The sequence below is a fragment of the Alosa sapidissima genome, chromosome 2 (genome assembly GCF_018492685.1).
Source record: "Alosa sapidissima isolate fAloSap1 chromosome 2, fAloSap1.pri, whole genome shotgun sequence".
Classification (NCBI taxonomy): domain Eukaryota; kingdom Metazoa; phylum Chordata; class Actinopteri; order Clupeiformes; family Clupeidae; genus Alosa; species Alosa sapidissima.
The window spans coordinates 6,884,517-6,899,009 of NC_055958.1; the positions used below are offsets into that span (position 1 = coordinate 6,884,517).

At 45.0% G+C, this 14,493-nt stretch overlaps 1 protein-coding gene across 4 annotated transcripts in view; it reads left to right on the plus strand.

The window, feature by feature from the left end:
• nckap1 (NCK-associated protein 1) overlaps positions 1-14,493 on the plus strand; it is a 40,271-nt gene that overhangs the window by 9,475 nt on the left and 16,303 nt on the right. For 2 of the 4 annotated variants that reach the window (XM_042067417.1, XM_042067433.1), the window contains 15 exons: positions 1,154-1,246; positions 3,017-3,073; positions 3,382-3,524; positions 4,165-4,255; positions 4,377-4,514; positions 5,983-6,031; positions 7,129-7,285; positions 7,650-7,706; positions 7,840-7,936; positions 8,126-8,232; positions 8,775-8,907; positions 9,274-9,355; positions 9,819-9,877; positions 12,700-12,845; positions 13,228-13,360. In XM_042067417.1, the coding sequence (XP_041923351.1) occupies positions 1,154-1,246; positions 3,017-3,073; positions 3,382-3,524; positions 4,165-4,255; positions 4,377-4,514; positions 5,983-6,031; positions 7,129-7,285; positions 7,650-7,706; positions 7,840-7,936; positions 8,126-8,232; positions 8,775-8,907; positions 9,274-9,355; positions 9,819-9,877; positions 12,700-12,845; positions 13,228-13,360 (1,542 nt within the window). The remainder of the gene's footprint in view (positions 1-1,153; positions 1,247-3,016; positions 3,074-3,381; positions 3,525-4,164; positions 4,256-4,376; positions 4,515-5,982; positions 6,032-7,128; positions 7,286-7,649; positions 7,707-7,839; positions 7,937-8,125; positions 8,233-8,774; positions 8,908-9,273; positions 9,356-9,818; positions 9,878-12,699; positions 12,846-13,227; positions 13,361-14,493) is intronic. The other 2 variants (XM_042067428.1, XM_042067441.1) reach the window with 1 other exon arrangement.

Consider the following 14,493-nt stretch of genomic DNA (forward strand, 5'->3'; position numbering starts at 1 on the left):
TCTTTTTCTCTGTCTTGAACCAATTATAGACTACATTAGTAAAACTTTGAAATGGGGTGTTATGTGTGTGAGTAAAGGGATGTAATGGGTATTTCTAGAAATTATGCTCACTCTCTTTCTTGAAAGCATTGAATGGTAGTGATGGTATTTCTTGGTTGCTATAGCCCTTTTTAACATAGAGAACTTGCAGTGATTTGTGTAGTGAAGTAGATACTAACTTGGTTCCAGGGCAAATCTGTACTGCTTTACAAGGGAAGAGATGGGGACACAGCTCATGTGAAGTAAAGCGTGTCAGTGTAAAGGCACTGCATGCACAGGATTCATGTTTTAACAGTGTAGCTCCCAGGGACCCTCTTAGACCATGATGCACATGCTTGGAATTCCTTATGCAAATCTGGCTCATCCACTTTGCAGTTTGACATGGGGTTCATTGATTGACTGATCGGCTATCACATTCTATCAATGCATTAAATTCAATGAACACAACGTTTAGCATTCAACAATGCACTGGCAAACATTCAGTAACATAGCTGGTAGACTAAAATAGCCATGATCCATTGTATAGCAATACCAGCAAATTATCAACAAATAAAGCATTCGAAACATAAAAATACCGAAGACAAATATGACAAAACATGATGTTCAAATGGCTGTGTCCAAGTTGAGACCATTGAGTCTCTTGCAGTGCATATTTGTTCTGTGGTCGCAAATCTCATGCAAGTACCAACAGGGAGAGGAATAGGGGGCTTGTCAAGACTTGATGCAAGGTTCATTCATTTTAACGTCAAACCTGATGTTTGTATTTGAAATCTCGGGGCTCACTGACATTTACACGTTTTAAAACGGCCATCACAATTTTGTTTAGGTCTTTTCCTTTCATAAAAATGCACACATTTATGTGATACTGTAGTTTTTCCAAAATGCAGACTCCCACAGTAGACACAGGCCTTAGAGAGGATTAGAGAATACTTCTGGCCGACCACAGTGAATTAGTCTTGTTTGCAACATGGACAAAGTTGAGACATTCTAGACCACTAATGAGTCTATAGTGAATGAACCTTGCTGACAGGATTTACAATAAAAAAACATTGTATGGTCGTATGGTTTTCTGTTTACCAGCATTTACATTGTCGTCATTGTTTTCCTTCCACAGCAACAGCTTGCACAACTACAAAAAGAAAAGTCTGAAATACTAAAGAATCTAGCTTTGTACTACTTCACATTTGTGGATGTTATGGAATTTAAGGTAAGACTGAATTGTGTTATGTTTTTTTTTTACGTACTGTAAAAAATACAGGCATCTAAACCTTGGTTTAGAAATCTGGTTTCATAGTTCAACCATCACTTAATTGGCTTAAATAATTTGTGTTTGGACTTTTTGGTCATTTATTCTGCTCATTCTTAATTGAATTCCTTTTTGATTCCTGATTGTAATATCTTCTCTTTTAGAAGATATTACAATGCTCATTTTCTTGGTAAAGAGATACAAAAGTAAACAATGAAATAAACAACTCATCAGAAAAGTGGACATTATGCCTAGTAACATTTCATTAGCTATTCATTAGCATTTCATTACCTCTTAAAGGTGCTCTAAGTGATGTTGGGTAACGTCACTTCTGTTGACTTTTGAACAAAACAGAGAACTAGCTCACCCCTCCCTCCCCCTCTCTCCCTTGCAACTGAAACTCTCCTGAACGCGCATCTCGTCGGTGATTGGCTGGAAGAGTTTGTTATGTTTCATGGTCCAGGCTGGACCATGCTGTTTTTGCTGCTGTTTTTGGAGCCTGGGCAGTCCACAGAGACCACGTTTTTTTACAGTGTATTCAGCGGACAGGCAGCTAGTGGATGTTGAGGAGATGTTTGCTGTATGTGAGAAAAAATGTTTTAGCTTAGAAATGGCGTAACATCGCTTGGAGCACCTTTAAAGGGAATAAGGGGAAGGGAAGTTGGAGACCGATATAAAATTACCAATTATTCTGCCGAATGAGAAGCATGTCAGGCTACACTCATAGGTCTGGGCATCCAGAAGAGTTCAATATTAGACCTGCACACATTTGTAATATTGGAACACACGCTTTTATTTCATCTGAACTGCATTAGAATCCTGTTTGCTCTCCTTGAAAGCATCATAGGCCTAGAAGAACAAATGTCAAGCATGTTTGATACAGTATGTGGTCTGCATGATGTCACTGCAGTGTTCTGTGATTAATTATGCTAATCTTAGCCTAGTTAGCGTTATCCATCCAATGAAGCCAGCTTATCAATGCTGATGAGATTCCAATACAGTCATGGTTGAAATACTTGTTATCCCAAAGTAAAAAGATCACAAAATGATAATTTAGTCTCAGTTTTTTTTATTATAGCCATCAGTGTGCAAATTATGGGGAGCTGTGGACAAATTTCCACACTTTATACCCAAACTTGCACACAAACTGATTAAACTGGTACAACTGCTGGTCTGTTGTTGATTTATCACGCATGATGACATATAAAAGAATCCGTGAAAGGAATCGGTGACCTCTGAGGCGTACAACTTTGATGATTCATACAATGGAACTGGTTCTCCATAGGAACCGGTTCTCGATTTCCATACCTTATCATTGTTTGTAATTGTTTGTGTTTGTTCATATTCATAAGATCAAATGTGAAAGTCCTGCTTATGAAGCTAGTGCTGTCCAGACATTTGAAAGCAAACCTCTCTTCTAAACTGCTTCAGCTCTACTCAGCTATTGATTTTATTTTTACTTTGATTGACATCCTGGGAGGCCAATCCCTGATTTTTTTCTGAGTCTATGATTGATTAAAACTTAAGGCTTGCTATGCAACTTAAGCAGGAAGTACGTCTGCTAGCTTGCTTGGGGTGTTCACTGACACTAGATGAAGGCAACCTTTAGGATCTGTTTCCTTATTGATAGTTGGAGCACATTTCATACTGTAACATAACCTTACTTTATCCTAGATGTTATATGTAATAAAAGTTTCCTAATTGTCTGTCATTTCTCTTTTTTTCTCCAAGGACCATGTTTGTGAACTGCTGAACACTATTGACGTTTGCCAAGTTTTCTTTGACATTGTAAGCAGAGACTAAAACCCTATTTCCCTCATTGTTAACATTTAACAGAAATAAGCAGAAAATTAACAAAGTTTCAATGTTTACTCAAATAGAGCAGATGTCGTCATTAATGTTTATGTTAAACAAGGTTTTCCTGAATATTCTGCACAAATTATTGTACTATGAAAAGTATATACTTGAAAATAATACCGGTATTTGAAATTTTGTTTTGAAATAAAACATTATCTTTGCTATGACAATTGTGCATATCTACCATAGTTCTACAAAACAACCCTATTTTTACATGTCCTCCTTTTTTTTCTCTACAGACTGTAAATTTTGATCTCACAAAGAACTACCTTGACTTAGTCGTGACCTACACTACATTAATGATACTGCTATCCCGAATCGAGGAACGCAAAGCAATCATTGGCCTTTACAACTACGCACATGAAATGACACATGGCTCAAGGTAATGGAAGCATGCTTGTGATGATTTAATAGACAATACTGATATGCAGTTTACAAAATGTTTTTTTTCTAGTCACAGTGTTGTAAGACGGCCTCAAGTCTCACACTTCTTTCACCTGAGGCCCGGTCATGTCAGACAATTAAAACATTTTTCACAAAAAGTTTTCAATGAAAACATGCACTTGATGTCTGATGGTTCATTCTAATTGCCAATGCAGTTACAGTGCTTTCGGTGCATTGCTCGGCATGGTTGCATGATGAAAACTCCCCAAAACCATGGCATCAGTGATATGGGAGCAGTCTAGACTGCAGCCATTGTTTTGGGAAGCTGTCTTCATGCAAGCATCACACACTGATTGGAAAATGGAGAAAATATTATGCTTTTTATTAAGTTTTTGTTTGAAAAAAAAAGCAGCAAACAAATTACCAGCTTTTGTATAACTTAAACAGCAGAGCCAGTTGCCGGTTTCATGATGCCATTCATTTGTGCCGCAAATGATCAGGTGTGACAGAAGCACCGGGCATAATTAGACTTTGTGCCGGTCCATTGCCCATAGTTTGAGAAACACTGTTGTAAGAGACTATTTTCTTTTTTTTATTCCCACAATTTTATGGCTTGTGTCTCTGTTTTTCGGTTTCAGTGACAGAGAATACCCCAGGCTTGGACAGATGATTGTGGACTATGAAAACCCATTTAAGAAGATGATGGAGGAGTTTGTCCCTCATGGAAAGGTGAGGAGAAATGAGATGGCCGCATTGCACCACAGCACTACAACTTGACACATCCTGCCAGACTCATTGTGCATTTGCCTTGACTCATCGGTGGGTGTGTGGTGTTTTTTTGTGGCTGCAGTCCTTGTCGGACGCCCTGATCTCCCTGCAGATGGTGTACCCTCGGCGCAACCTGTCCGCTGACCAGTGGAGGAACGCTCAGCTGCTGAGCCTCATCAGCGCCCCCAGCACTATGCTCAACCCCGCACAGTCAGACACGGTGAGGACGACACACACACACACACACACACACACACACACACTCAACCCCGCACAGTCAGCCACGGTGAGGACGGCACACACACTCATTCAACCCCGCACAGTCGGACACGGTGAGGACCACACACACACTCACACTCACTCAACCCCGCACAGTCAGACGGTGAGGACGGCACATGCGCACACACACTCACACTCACGCTCACACACTCAAACAACCCCGTACAGTCAGACACGGTGAGGACCACACACACACTCACACTCACACTCACACACTCACTCAATCCTGCACAGTTAGACACGATGAGGACAACACACACACACACACACACACACTCACACACACTCTCACACTCACACACTCACTCAATCCTGCACAGTTAGACACGATGAGGACAACACACACACACACACACACACACACACAGTCACACTCAACATGAAGAACATAAACATACAAATGCGCACACTTTTATGCTCAACTCAACACCCCCCTCCCTACCCCCACCCACCCCCACACACATACATGCAATCTTAATAATTATTCTTAAATACTATCCAAGATAAATGTATGACCATAAACTGTCAAACCCTTTAAAAGTTTGGCTAGCATCTGTAAGGAGGTTATACTGTTCACTTACACAATGCAGTTTTTTTGTTTTTGTTTTTCATTTTTTGTTTTCATACTCAGGAACTGGTCTGGCTAGAATTGAAATTCTTTCTTCTTAATTATCAAATGAACCCAGATCTAATGAACACATCATCCATCTGCACTGACAATGATTCAAAAAGCTATTTGACCAAGTGCTATGAAGAACAAACAGTGCCTCAAATTTAGTGTAATAAGAGCTTGTAGGCTGCAGATCACTAGCATTTTCATTGCTGACAAGCAGTGACAACATATTTGCTTAACAAAATTGATTGAGTTTATACCATGTGGTGAAATTGTGACCCCATGTGGGGGAAAAGGGTACTTGACCAGTTGTGCTTACTGCTGGTGCATGAAGGACAGACCAATGTATTGCCTGCCCTGCACATCTTGCCCGTCTGGCGTCCGCCGTAAAGCGTATGTATTTTTATTGGGAATCTACACAGCAAGCAAAACCATAAGCAAGAGTGAAACGTTGCCTCTGTCTCTTAAGGTGACGTAACAATGTGTTTAACCCCGTGTTTCTCTATGTGTATGCTTCATATATAATCTAAAATTAGAAGTTAAGCATAAAAATATGTATATATATATACCTCTACTTTTAACTGCTGTAATACGAGCGTAAATTGATACTCTGATTTTAATGGAATTTTGTTGCTGACAATAGACAGGTGTCAGGCGGGCGTCTGAAAAACCCTTGAAAAACGCTCCCCCTGTCTAAATTCCCAGTGAGGGTCAGAGAGCAGACCCAATGATGAGCTGAACGAGCCCCAAAGGTGTCTGAGATGAACCTAACGCTTTGCTCTTATGTTTGTTGTAGATGCCCTGTGAATACCTGTCCTTGGACGCCATGGAGAAGTGGATTGTGTGTAAGTTTGTGCTTTAAACACTTCTGGACAACATGTCTGTTTCAGTCTGCTGTCATCAGGGTACGTCACTGGTGGTGATAATATACAGATCTCTGTTACCCGTGGGTTAGGCAGATGTCCTCATTTGGACTTCTGTCGTACCTGGGTGGCTTTTTTTTTTTTGACTTGGGATTGCCGTATCCCATTTTATGTTGGGTGTTGTAAGGCTTAAGCTCCTCCATGAACATGATATTAATTTGCATGAAACATGCTAAATGGTAAATCACCCCAAACAAAGCATCGATCTCCATCTTGTAGGCATGGGCAGTTCGCGACTGATTCGGTCAGAAAGAATCAATCCCGAAGGTGAACGACGAGAACTGATTCCCAAAACAAGAGAACTGGTTCTTTTTAACATACAAAAATATGGTCACCTAATAAAAGATACAAACGAACAGAGCTTCATCTCCCTCGACCGTATATCGCGATTGAGTCTAAAACGTGAATGAGAGTACTACAGCTGGTGGCAACCGCGTTGCTATGGGTAAACAAATGATAGGCCTGGCTTTACTTACGTGCCTGCCTGCCTGCCAGCGCTAGAACTTGGAAAAACGCCATATGATTCTTACTGAATTCCATTCAGTATATTTATGAAAAAAGGCACTTTTGTGCTTAATATTAAGCTTGATATTTACATAAATGATGTAACACACCATATGAGATGGTGTTTTAAAGGATATTTGACTTAAGACAACCAAGACGGTGCTGAAAGGAACTGAAAGAACGAATCAAACGAACGATTTGTGAAGGTGAAGGGAACTGAAAGAACTGATTCCCGGAATAGAATCATTTGGCCCATGCCTACCATCTTGACAGTGTATTACTGAATTGCTCATTGTACTTTGGTGAGAAATGTTAAACTGTTTTTTTGTGTGTGTGTTTGTGTTTGTATGCATGTGTGCATGCATTTGTGTGTGTGGTTGTTTGTTTGTGTGTGTGTGTTTTGTGTTTTGTATGCGTGTGTGCGCGTGCGTGTGTGTGCGTGTGTGTGTGTGTGTGTGTGTGTGTGTGTGTGTGCGTACGTGCGTGCGTGCGTCCGTCCGTCTCCCGTCTTTCAGTCGGGTTCCTGCTGTGCCACGGCACCCTAAACAGTGACCCAGCGGCGCTGAGCCTGTGGAAGCTGGCCCTGCAGAGCAGCTCGTGCCTCTGCCTCTTCAGAGACGAGGTCTTTCATATCCACAAGGCCGCCGAGGACCTCTTCGTCAACCTCCGCGGGTAAGGCCTTCCACCAAGGGCAAGACCACACTCATACACACACACACAGTCCGCATACAAACAAACACACACATATATACACAGACACATACACTCCCACAAACAAAAACACACACAAACATGCACACATACTCACTCCATTACTTTGATACACACATGCATTCTATTTTTGTCTTTGTCGCTCTCTCTGTTGTCTCCCACACACTCACACACATAGTTCCACATAATCTAATTCAGAACAGTAAGCAGATGTTTATTGAGGGAACCTTGCAGTTGTACCATAGATCAAACTTTTCTTTGCTCAAAATAAACACACTCTGGTTTGCATTTCATTTATAATCTGTTATTTTTTTCCCCTCTCCAGCTACAACAAACGTGTCAATGACATACGAGAGTGCAAAGAATCGGCCCTTTCTCACGCGTAAGTACATCTGTTGCATATTGCATTGCCAGCTGGACAGACTCGCATATTTTTCTGTCAATTGGGGACTCGGCCTGAATTTCAACTGTCAAATGTTTCACCAACGTGTTTTGTGTTATCGTTTTCTTTAAAGGGGCTCCATGCACCGAGAGCGCCGTAAGTTCCTGCGGTCCGCCCTCAAGGAGCTGGCTACGGTGTTGGCCGATCAGCCCGGCCTGCTGGGCCCAAAGGTATCGCAATGTTCCGCTTCTGTTCACATTTTAGGTTCGGTATGTCTGTCGTGTGTATATCAGTGGGTTGAAGGAGACAAGCAAGTTCTTTGCTCACTGTCATTCTCTTTTTTCTGTGTGTGTGCGTGTGCGTGTGCGTGTGTGTGTGTGTGTGTGTGTGCGTGTGCGCGCGTGTCTGTATGTTGCCAGGCGCTGTTTGTTTTCATGGCCCTGTCCTTTGCCCGAGATGAGATCATATGGCTGCTCAGGCACGCAGACAACATCCAGAAGAAGAGCACAGATGATTTTATCGATAAGTAAGAATCCCGCGCCTTCCCATCTTCCCCTCTCACACGCTCTCTCTCTTTCTCCCTGTCTTCGGTCGGAAACTCCTGAATACACCTTGCGAAAACGCAAAGTCTGTGCAGAACTGTAAACTGTTGAACATATGAAATGGAATTCAAAGCGTTGTACTTCAGTTTACGGTTACTTACTGTAGATAGATAAAATATATGATATGTATGTAAACATTTATTATTGTAAACATGCAGAACAGCAGCATTGCGTCCCTATGCTTCTGCAGTTAACCCTGGCATTGTTTATGTACAGTAAGAGCCATCTGACTTTGCGTGTCCATTGTAAATCAGCCCTGTTCCTGAACCAAGAGGTGGAACTAATGATTTGTAATAAACTGTCTGGTTGTTCTGGGGGGGGGATGAGTCACGGTAGAAAAACCTGTATTTTCAGAACACTTTGTTGTTGTTGTGTCCCCCCCCTTCCTCGCATCACTGGACGAGGAATCCATGCTCAATGTGTACCGCTGTGTGCGTGTGTGCGTGCGTCTGCGTGTGTCCCTCAGGCACATTGCAGAGTTGATCTTTTATATGGAGGAGCTGAGGGCCCACGTGCGAAAGTACGGCCCAGTCATGCAGAGGTACTACGTGCAGTACCTGTCTGGGTTCGACGCTGTGGTCCTGAACGAGCTGGTGCAGGTGAGTGCCCTACGGTTATCGTCTCCAACACAGCTGTGGATGGGAAACCGTGTAAGTCGCATCCCTGAAGCAATAGCTTTTATCTTTAGCCATGTGTTTGGGATGACATTTTAGTGTGCCTTGGGGATGTTTTGTTGATCTCTAGCTGAGCCAGAGTGGCGTTTTGTCTAATTGTGTTGTGAGTGACAGCGCTAGGTGATAGTACCGGGCCTGGCCAGTAGATGGAGCCCAAGTATTTTGACATTGTCTCAGCCGTTGCCGTGTGCTGGATACTCATTGAGAGAGATGGTAGTGTGAATTTAGCCGATTTGCAGAGGCCTTTGGGTCACAGACTGTTCTGTTTGTCCCCTTCTGCTTCCCTTCCAGAACCTGTCTGTCTGCCCTGAGGATGAGTCCATCATCATGTCCTCCTTTGTGAACACCATGACTTCTCTCAGTGTGAAGCAAGGTACTCACTCTTTCATCTCTCAATGTCACTGGACTACTCTCTTATTAGTGTTCCTCATGTTCTTTCTTTCTTTCTGTCTTTCTTTCTTTCTTTCTTTCTTTCTTCATCCCTTTATTGTCTTTCTATTCAAGGATCTGCATGTCATCTTCATCTTAAATTAAGTTCAATTAAATGAAATTAAGCTTCGCTCTTTTATCTTGGGACAAAAATGTTGTTTTTGTTTTTTGATGATGATTAATAATTCATTTTCAATCCCATTTCACAGTGGTGCCAACACAGACTTTCAGTTTGCCTTTGTCTTCTAATCAACCAAGATGTGAAATGAATTGAGTAAATGCCACTATGCTTAAGTCTGTTCAAGTGTAACTGTTGTCAGTTAGCAGCAATGTGTTAAGTTGTAACCCCCATGTAACCCCCTCCCTCTCTTTCATCTTCTCTCTCCCTTTCTTTCTCTCTCTTTCAGTGGAGGACGGAGAGGTGTTTGATTTCAGGGGCATGAGGCTGGACTGGTTCAGATTGCAGGTAAGCCACCACGAGCAACCTGAGCCCTGACCTTTTGGGGGATAGGTGGACATGATGGCCGGTAGTGCTGGTGTCCCTTTTCCCCTTGGCCCCTCGACTGCCCTGACTGTCACCCCGTTCCCCGGTCCAGACCACACCGAACTGCACCACACCACACCACACCACACCAGACTGCGCCGGCGACCAGGCCGTGGCCTTCGACATGCGAGCCCTGCCAGCACTCAGTTCTCTGGGCCAGCGAGTGCAGTGTGAGGCCTCACAGAGAGGATGAACTTCCCCCTCCAAGGTTTTAATGGGGAAAAGATGTTCTTCAACACGAACACGACACATGGCCCTCGTCATTGGTGATAAATGACTGTCAGGTTTTGTTTTTTTTGTTCGGGGTTGTGTACGCAACGCGAGGCTGGTCACACGACGACGAATGGCGTCCAGAGCGGAGTTGTGTCAGGGGTGGAGAGTTTGGATACACAAGATATTATGGCGGATCAGCCCCGGGACACGCAGGGCTTTGGCCCCGAGAAACGTTTGGGGTGAAAACCACAGTCCTTTTTGAAGGCCCGGGTCTGATTATTTAAACCGTTGCCCCAGCCTTTTCATCACGACCGAGACCAAGCATAAGCGGCTCATTATTGTGGAGTGCGGTACTGGCTCGGACCTGGGTTTACGGAACTGGGCTAGCGGTAGCGGCGTTCCCGGCGATGCCACAGATCCGCTGCGCTCCCCGTGACCCGTCTCCGCGTCCGGCTGAGCGCGCCCACAGCGTTGTTCCCGACGCGCCACACCCGTGTTCGCTTCCAGGCCCCGAACTAGCGTTTGATCTCCGTGGGCGCGTCCCACTCCCGCTTGGAGGAGATTCCTCAGTTTTAGGTTTTTCGGTGGAGACTAGAGGCAAAGAAGGGAAGAAGGGATGGGTGGAGAGGTCCGTGGTGGTGGCGGTGGTGATGGTGGTGGGGTGGTTGTCGAGGGGTGCAGAAGGGGGGGGGGGGCGGAAGGGAGGTTCTGAGAGTGCGAGGAGAAAATCTGCCATGCATGCAATGGGAACTGTTCTTACAGCTGAACAACTATTTTCTCAAGTCCTGAAAGCTTTCTCGACTAGCTTCCCTCTTTCACAGCCGACCCCATCCCCACCCCACCCCACCCCTCCTTTTGTGAGATACACGGCGCAGACACAAACCCGGCGGAAAGCGCAGACGTTTATTTGCCGCGTGTGCACACTCGCGTTCACTGTTTGCTGGGCCTGAGCAAATTCTGGAAGTATTTAAACAGCTGGTTATGGAGCAGCTGACAGAAGTGTGCACATGTGTGCGACGGCACGCAGCAGTGTGTGTGTGCCATACATTTTTCATTTCTTTTGTCACGTCCTAAAAATAAGCCCTCGAGTTAAATGTCAGAGAACTCTTTGTTGCCCCCCCCAGCACACACACACACACACACACACACACACACACACACACACACACACACACACACACACACACTCCCATATTGAAACCAGTTGCCATTAAGTCCACATGTTTTGGTCGGAGAAGAATCTTTATCTGTTACACAACCATGCTTTGGTCAGAAGGCACACATTCATATTCTCCTCAGAGCTCTGCTCAGAGACATAATCCCATGGAAACCATCGTCGCGGCTCAAGAATCCTGCTCTGTTTTTGTTTTTTGGAGCAATTTTGGCCATGGAAATGTATTTTTTTCTGTGTGTGCGTTTGCGTTTCTCGTTTAGTCCAACAGTCCTCTCGCGGGGGGTGATGGCCGAGCCGTTAACAATATGAGAAGGACAGTTACCCAACCTCCCCACCCCCTCATCTCAGTTCATTCAGTTCATGTCTGTCTATCTGAAGTGAAGGATTTCCTTAAGCTTAAAGGGCTGCCTGACCGAGACAAATTATGCCACCAACAGTCTATAGAGTAAGCAGGGGTGGGGAGTCTAAAAATATGCCATGTATTTCAGCGCTCTCCTTTTTCCTCACTCTTAATTTGACTTTAATGCCTTCTGGTATGTTTATTGTCCTGCCCTTGACTCTTGAACCGCAGGCTTTGTGAGTTTAGCACCTGCTGAATGTCTTTATGTGGCGTGTGGTACCATCCTGGCACAGGCTGTTCTTTGACTTGGCAGCAGTTTAGATGATGAAAGCGGAGAGGGCCGCGCTTCAAAAAGTCAACGCTTTCACAGCGTTCTCGCACACTCGCGTAGTGGTCTGCACTTCCAAGAGAGACGGAAAGGGGAAAAAAGTGTGTGTGTGTGTGTGTGTTTTAAAGGCATTTCATGCCGTATTTTCAGGATCTTCGTCAGATTCTCCCAGGTCAAGGATTGTACAGGCTCGGGCAGCTGTTTTGTCAGCCCAGAAATCACTCTGTGGGCTGGTAGAAGCTATGTGTAGCTGCAGAGCGGTGGCCGGGCCCCTCTAATGTACCTCACTTCTTCAAAGTGCTCTTTCGCCCCACAACACCAGTGTTTTGCATACTGTCTTCATTTTATCCCACGTCTCAGGGAAGGAAACTGTGTAGCTTGGCCATTGTCTGAATCAACAGTATCAAGTTAAAAAACAGAATACTTCCCAGAAAACGTCCTCAGAAGTTAACGATATGGTGGAGCATCAAACCACACGTTTGCCTCTAAACCCCGAAGTCCAATTTCCATTTGGATCGGATTCTCTTTATTGCCTGAGGTTTTTCTCCTGGTGCAGTCTAGGCCAGATAATTTTTCGTTGTTTCTTGTTTTGTTTTTCCAAGCCCTCCGTAGAGTTCACGGGACACATTTTGGCTCGACTAGGTCGGCTCGGTTAACGTCGACGTGGCTAACGGTGCATGTTTCCGCAGGCCTACACCAGCGTGTCCAAGGCCTCGCTGGGCCTCGCTGACCACCGGGAGCTGGGCAAGATGCTCAACACCATCATCTTCCACACCAAGATGGTGGACTCGCTGGTGGAGATGCTGGTGGAAACCTCGGATCTCTCCATCTTCTGGTAAGTGGCTCCCCACACGGCTGTCCCCTTGTCAAATAAAAGCCGTTTACGGTAATTCCCCTCTGGTTAATTGCTTGCATAAAAAGGCCTTTCAAGCCCTTATATTTGATTGCCAGAAGCTCACTTAGCAACTGTCTGTTGTGTCTGTTTGGAGGGTTCTGGCAAGCTGTCTGGACAGGATGTGTATAGGCGAGCTTGGACAGATAAGATTGGAAAGAAAAGACGAGTTGCCAGTACATTCATCTCAACCCCCCTCCCCACCCTCTCTTTCTCTCTTTCTTTCTTTCTCTCTGTCATCTGTCCTCGGTCTCTATCTATCTATCTATCTATCTATCTGTCTTTCCCTATCTGTCTGTCTGTGTCTTTGGGGTTTGCCTGATAGCTTTTACAGTCGCGCATTTGAGAAGATGTTCCAGCAGTGCTTGGAGTTGCCGTCGCAGTCGCGTTACTCCATCTCCTTCCCCCTGCTCTGTACGCACTTCATGAGCTGCACCCACGAGCTGTGCCCAGAGGAGGTGAGTCACACACCACACACACACACACACATTCACAGTCTCACATATACACACCGCACACACAGTCTCTCTCTCACACACAGACACACACACACACACACACACACACACACACACACACACACACACACACATATACACACGCTCTCACAGTCTCATATTATACACACACACACACACACACACACACACATACACTCATACACCTGGGACCAGTGTCATGGAAGGGGAAAGTTTCCTGTGGCCAACATAAGAAAAATAACATTAACATTTTGGGGCGGTTTGGTGTTGTTTTAGAGCAAGCCTGAAGTGTTTTTCAAATCAGTTTGTATCCATTCATGGCAGAGTCGCTTAAAGAGTGCACTTTCACGCTGTTTCACCACCGATGTCCACTCCAAGTCATGTAGATCAGGAGAACATATTTATTTACTGTCTAGTTAGGCCGCTCACAAGGGTGCCCTGTAAGAGTGCCTCTAAAATCAACAACGACAAAGACCAGGTGGGTGGGGGGAGTAATCCCTGCAGGTTAATGCTTTAAGACATGCCCCAGTGAATTTAGTCTGTGGAGCTCCTGTGTGTGTGTGTGTGTGTGTGTGTGTGTGTGTGTGTGTGTGTGTGTGTGTGGTGCTGAATGCTGGGAAAGTAGGTGCTCTCTCACCCGAAGATCTCCTCCGCCGAGCAGGAGGGCCCTTGTGGAGGAGATCGGGCAGGATGGAGTCACACTGAGAATTCGGAAAATGGTGCAAATTCTCCACCTCCACCCGACCCCTTCCCCCTCCTCTACCCCTATCCTGGAATGTGGGTCCGTGTGCTGCGGTCCGTGTATCAGGATGTGTACGGAAGGCCAGACGCTGAAAAGCATGATTTATTAAATATGTAATTGAACCATACACCGGTGCGACTGCGGCCCTCCCTTCTGACCCTTGCTACCGCTCCGTCCATCCCCCCCACCCCCGCTCTCGCTCTCCTTAGACCCCAAGGGGAGTTAGAAGGCCTCGAGCAGCACACACACGCCACACAACAGATTCCTGTTCTGTCGGCTGAAATACGCCAGGTGCATTCATGAAGTGTTTGTTCCTGCAAAACATCCATGGCGTCCCCCTCCTCGTCCACCTCCGCCTTCCCCCTGTCCA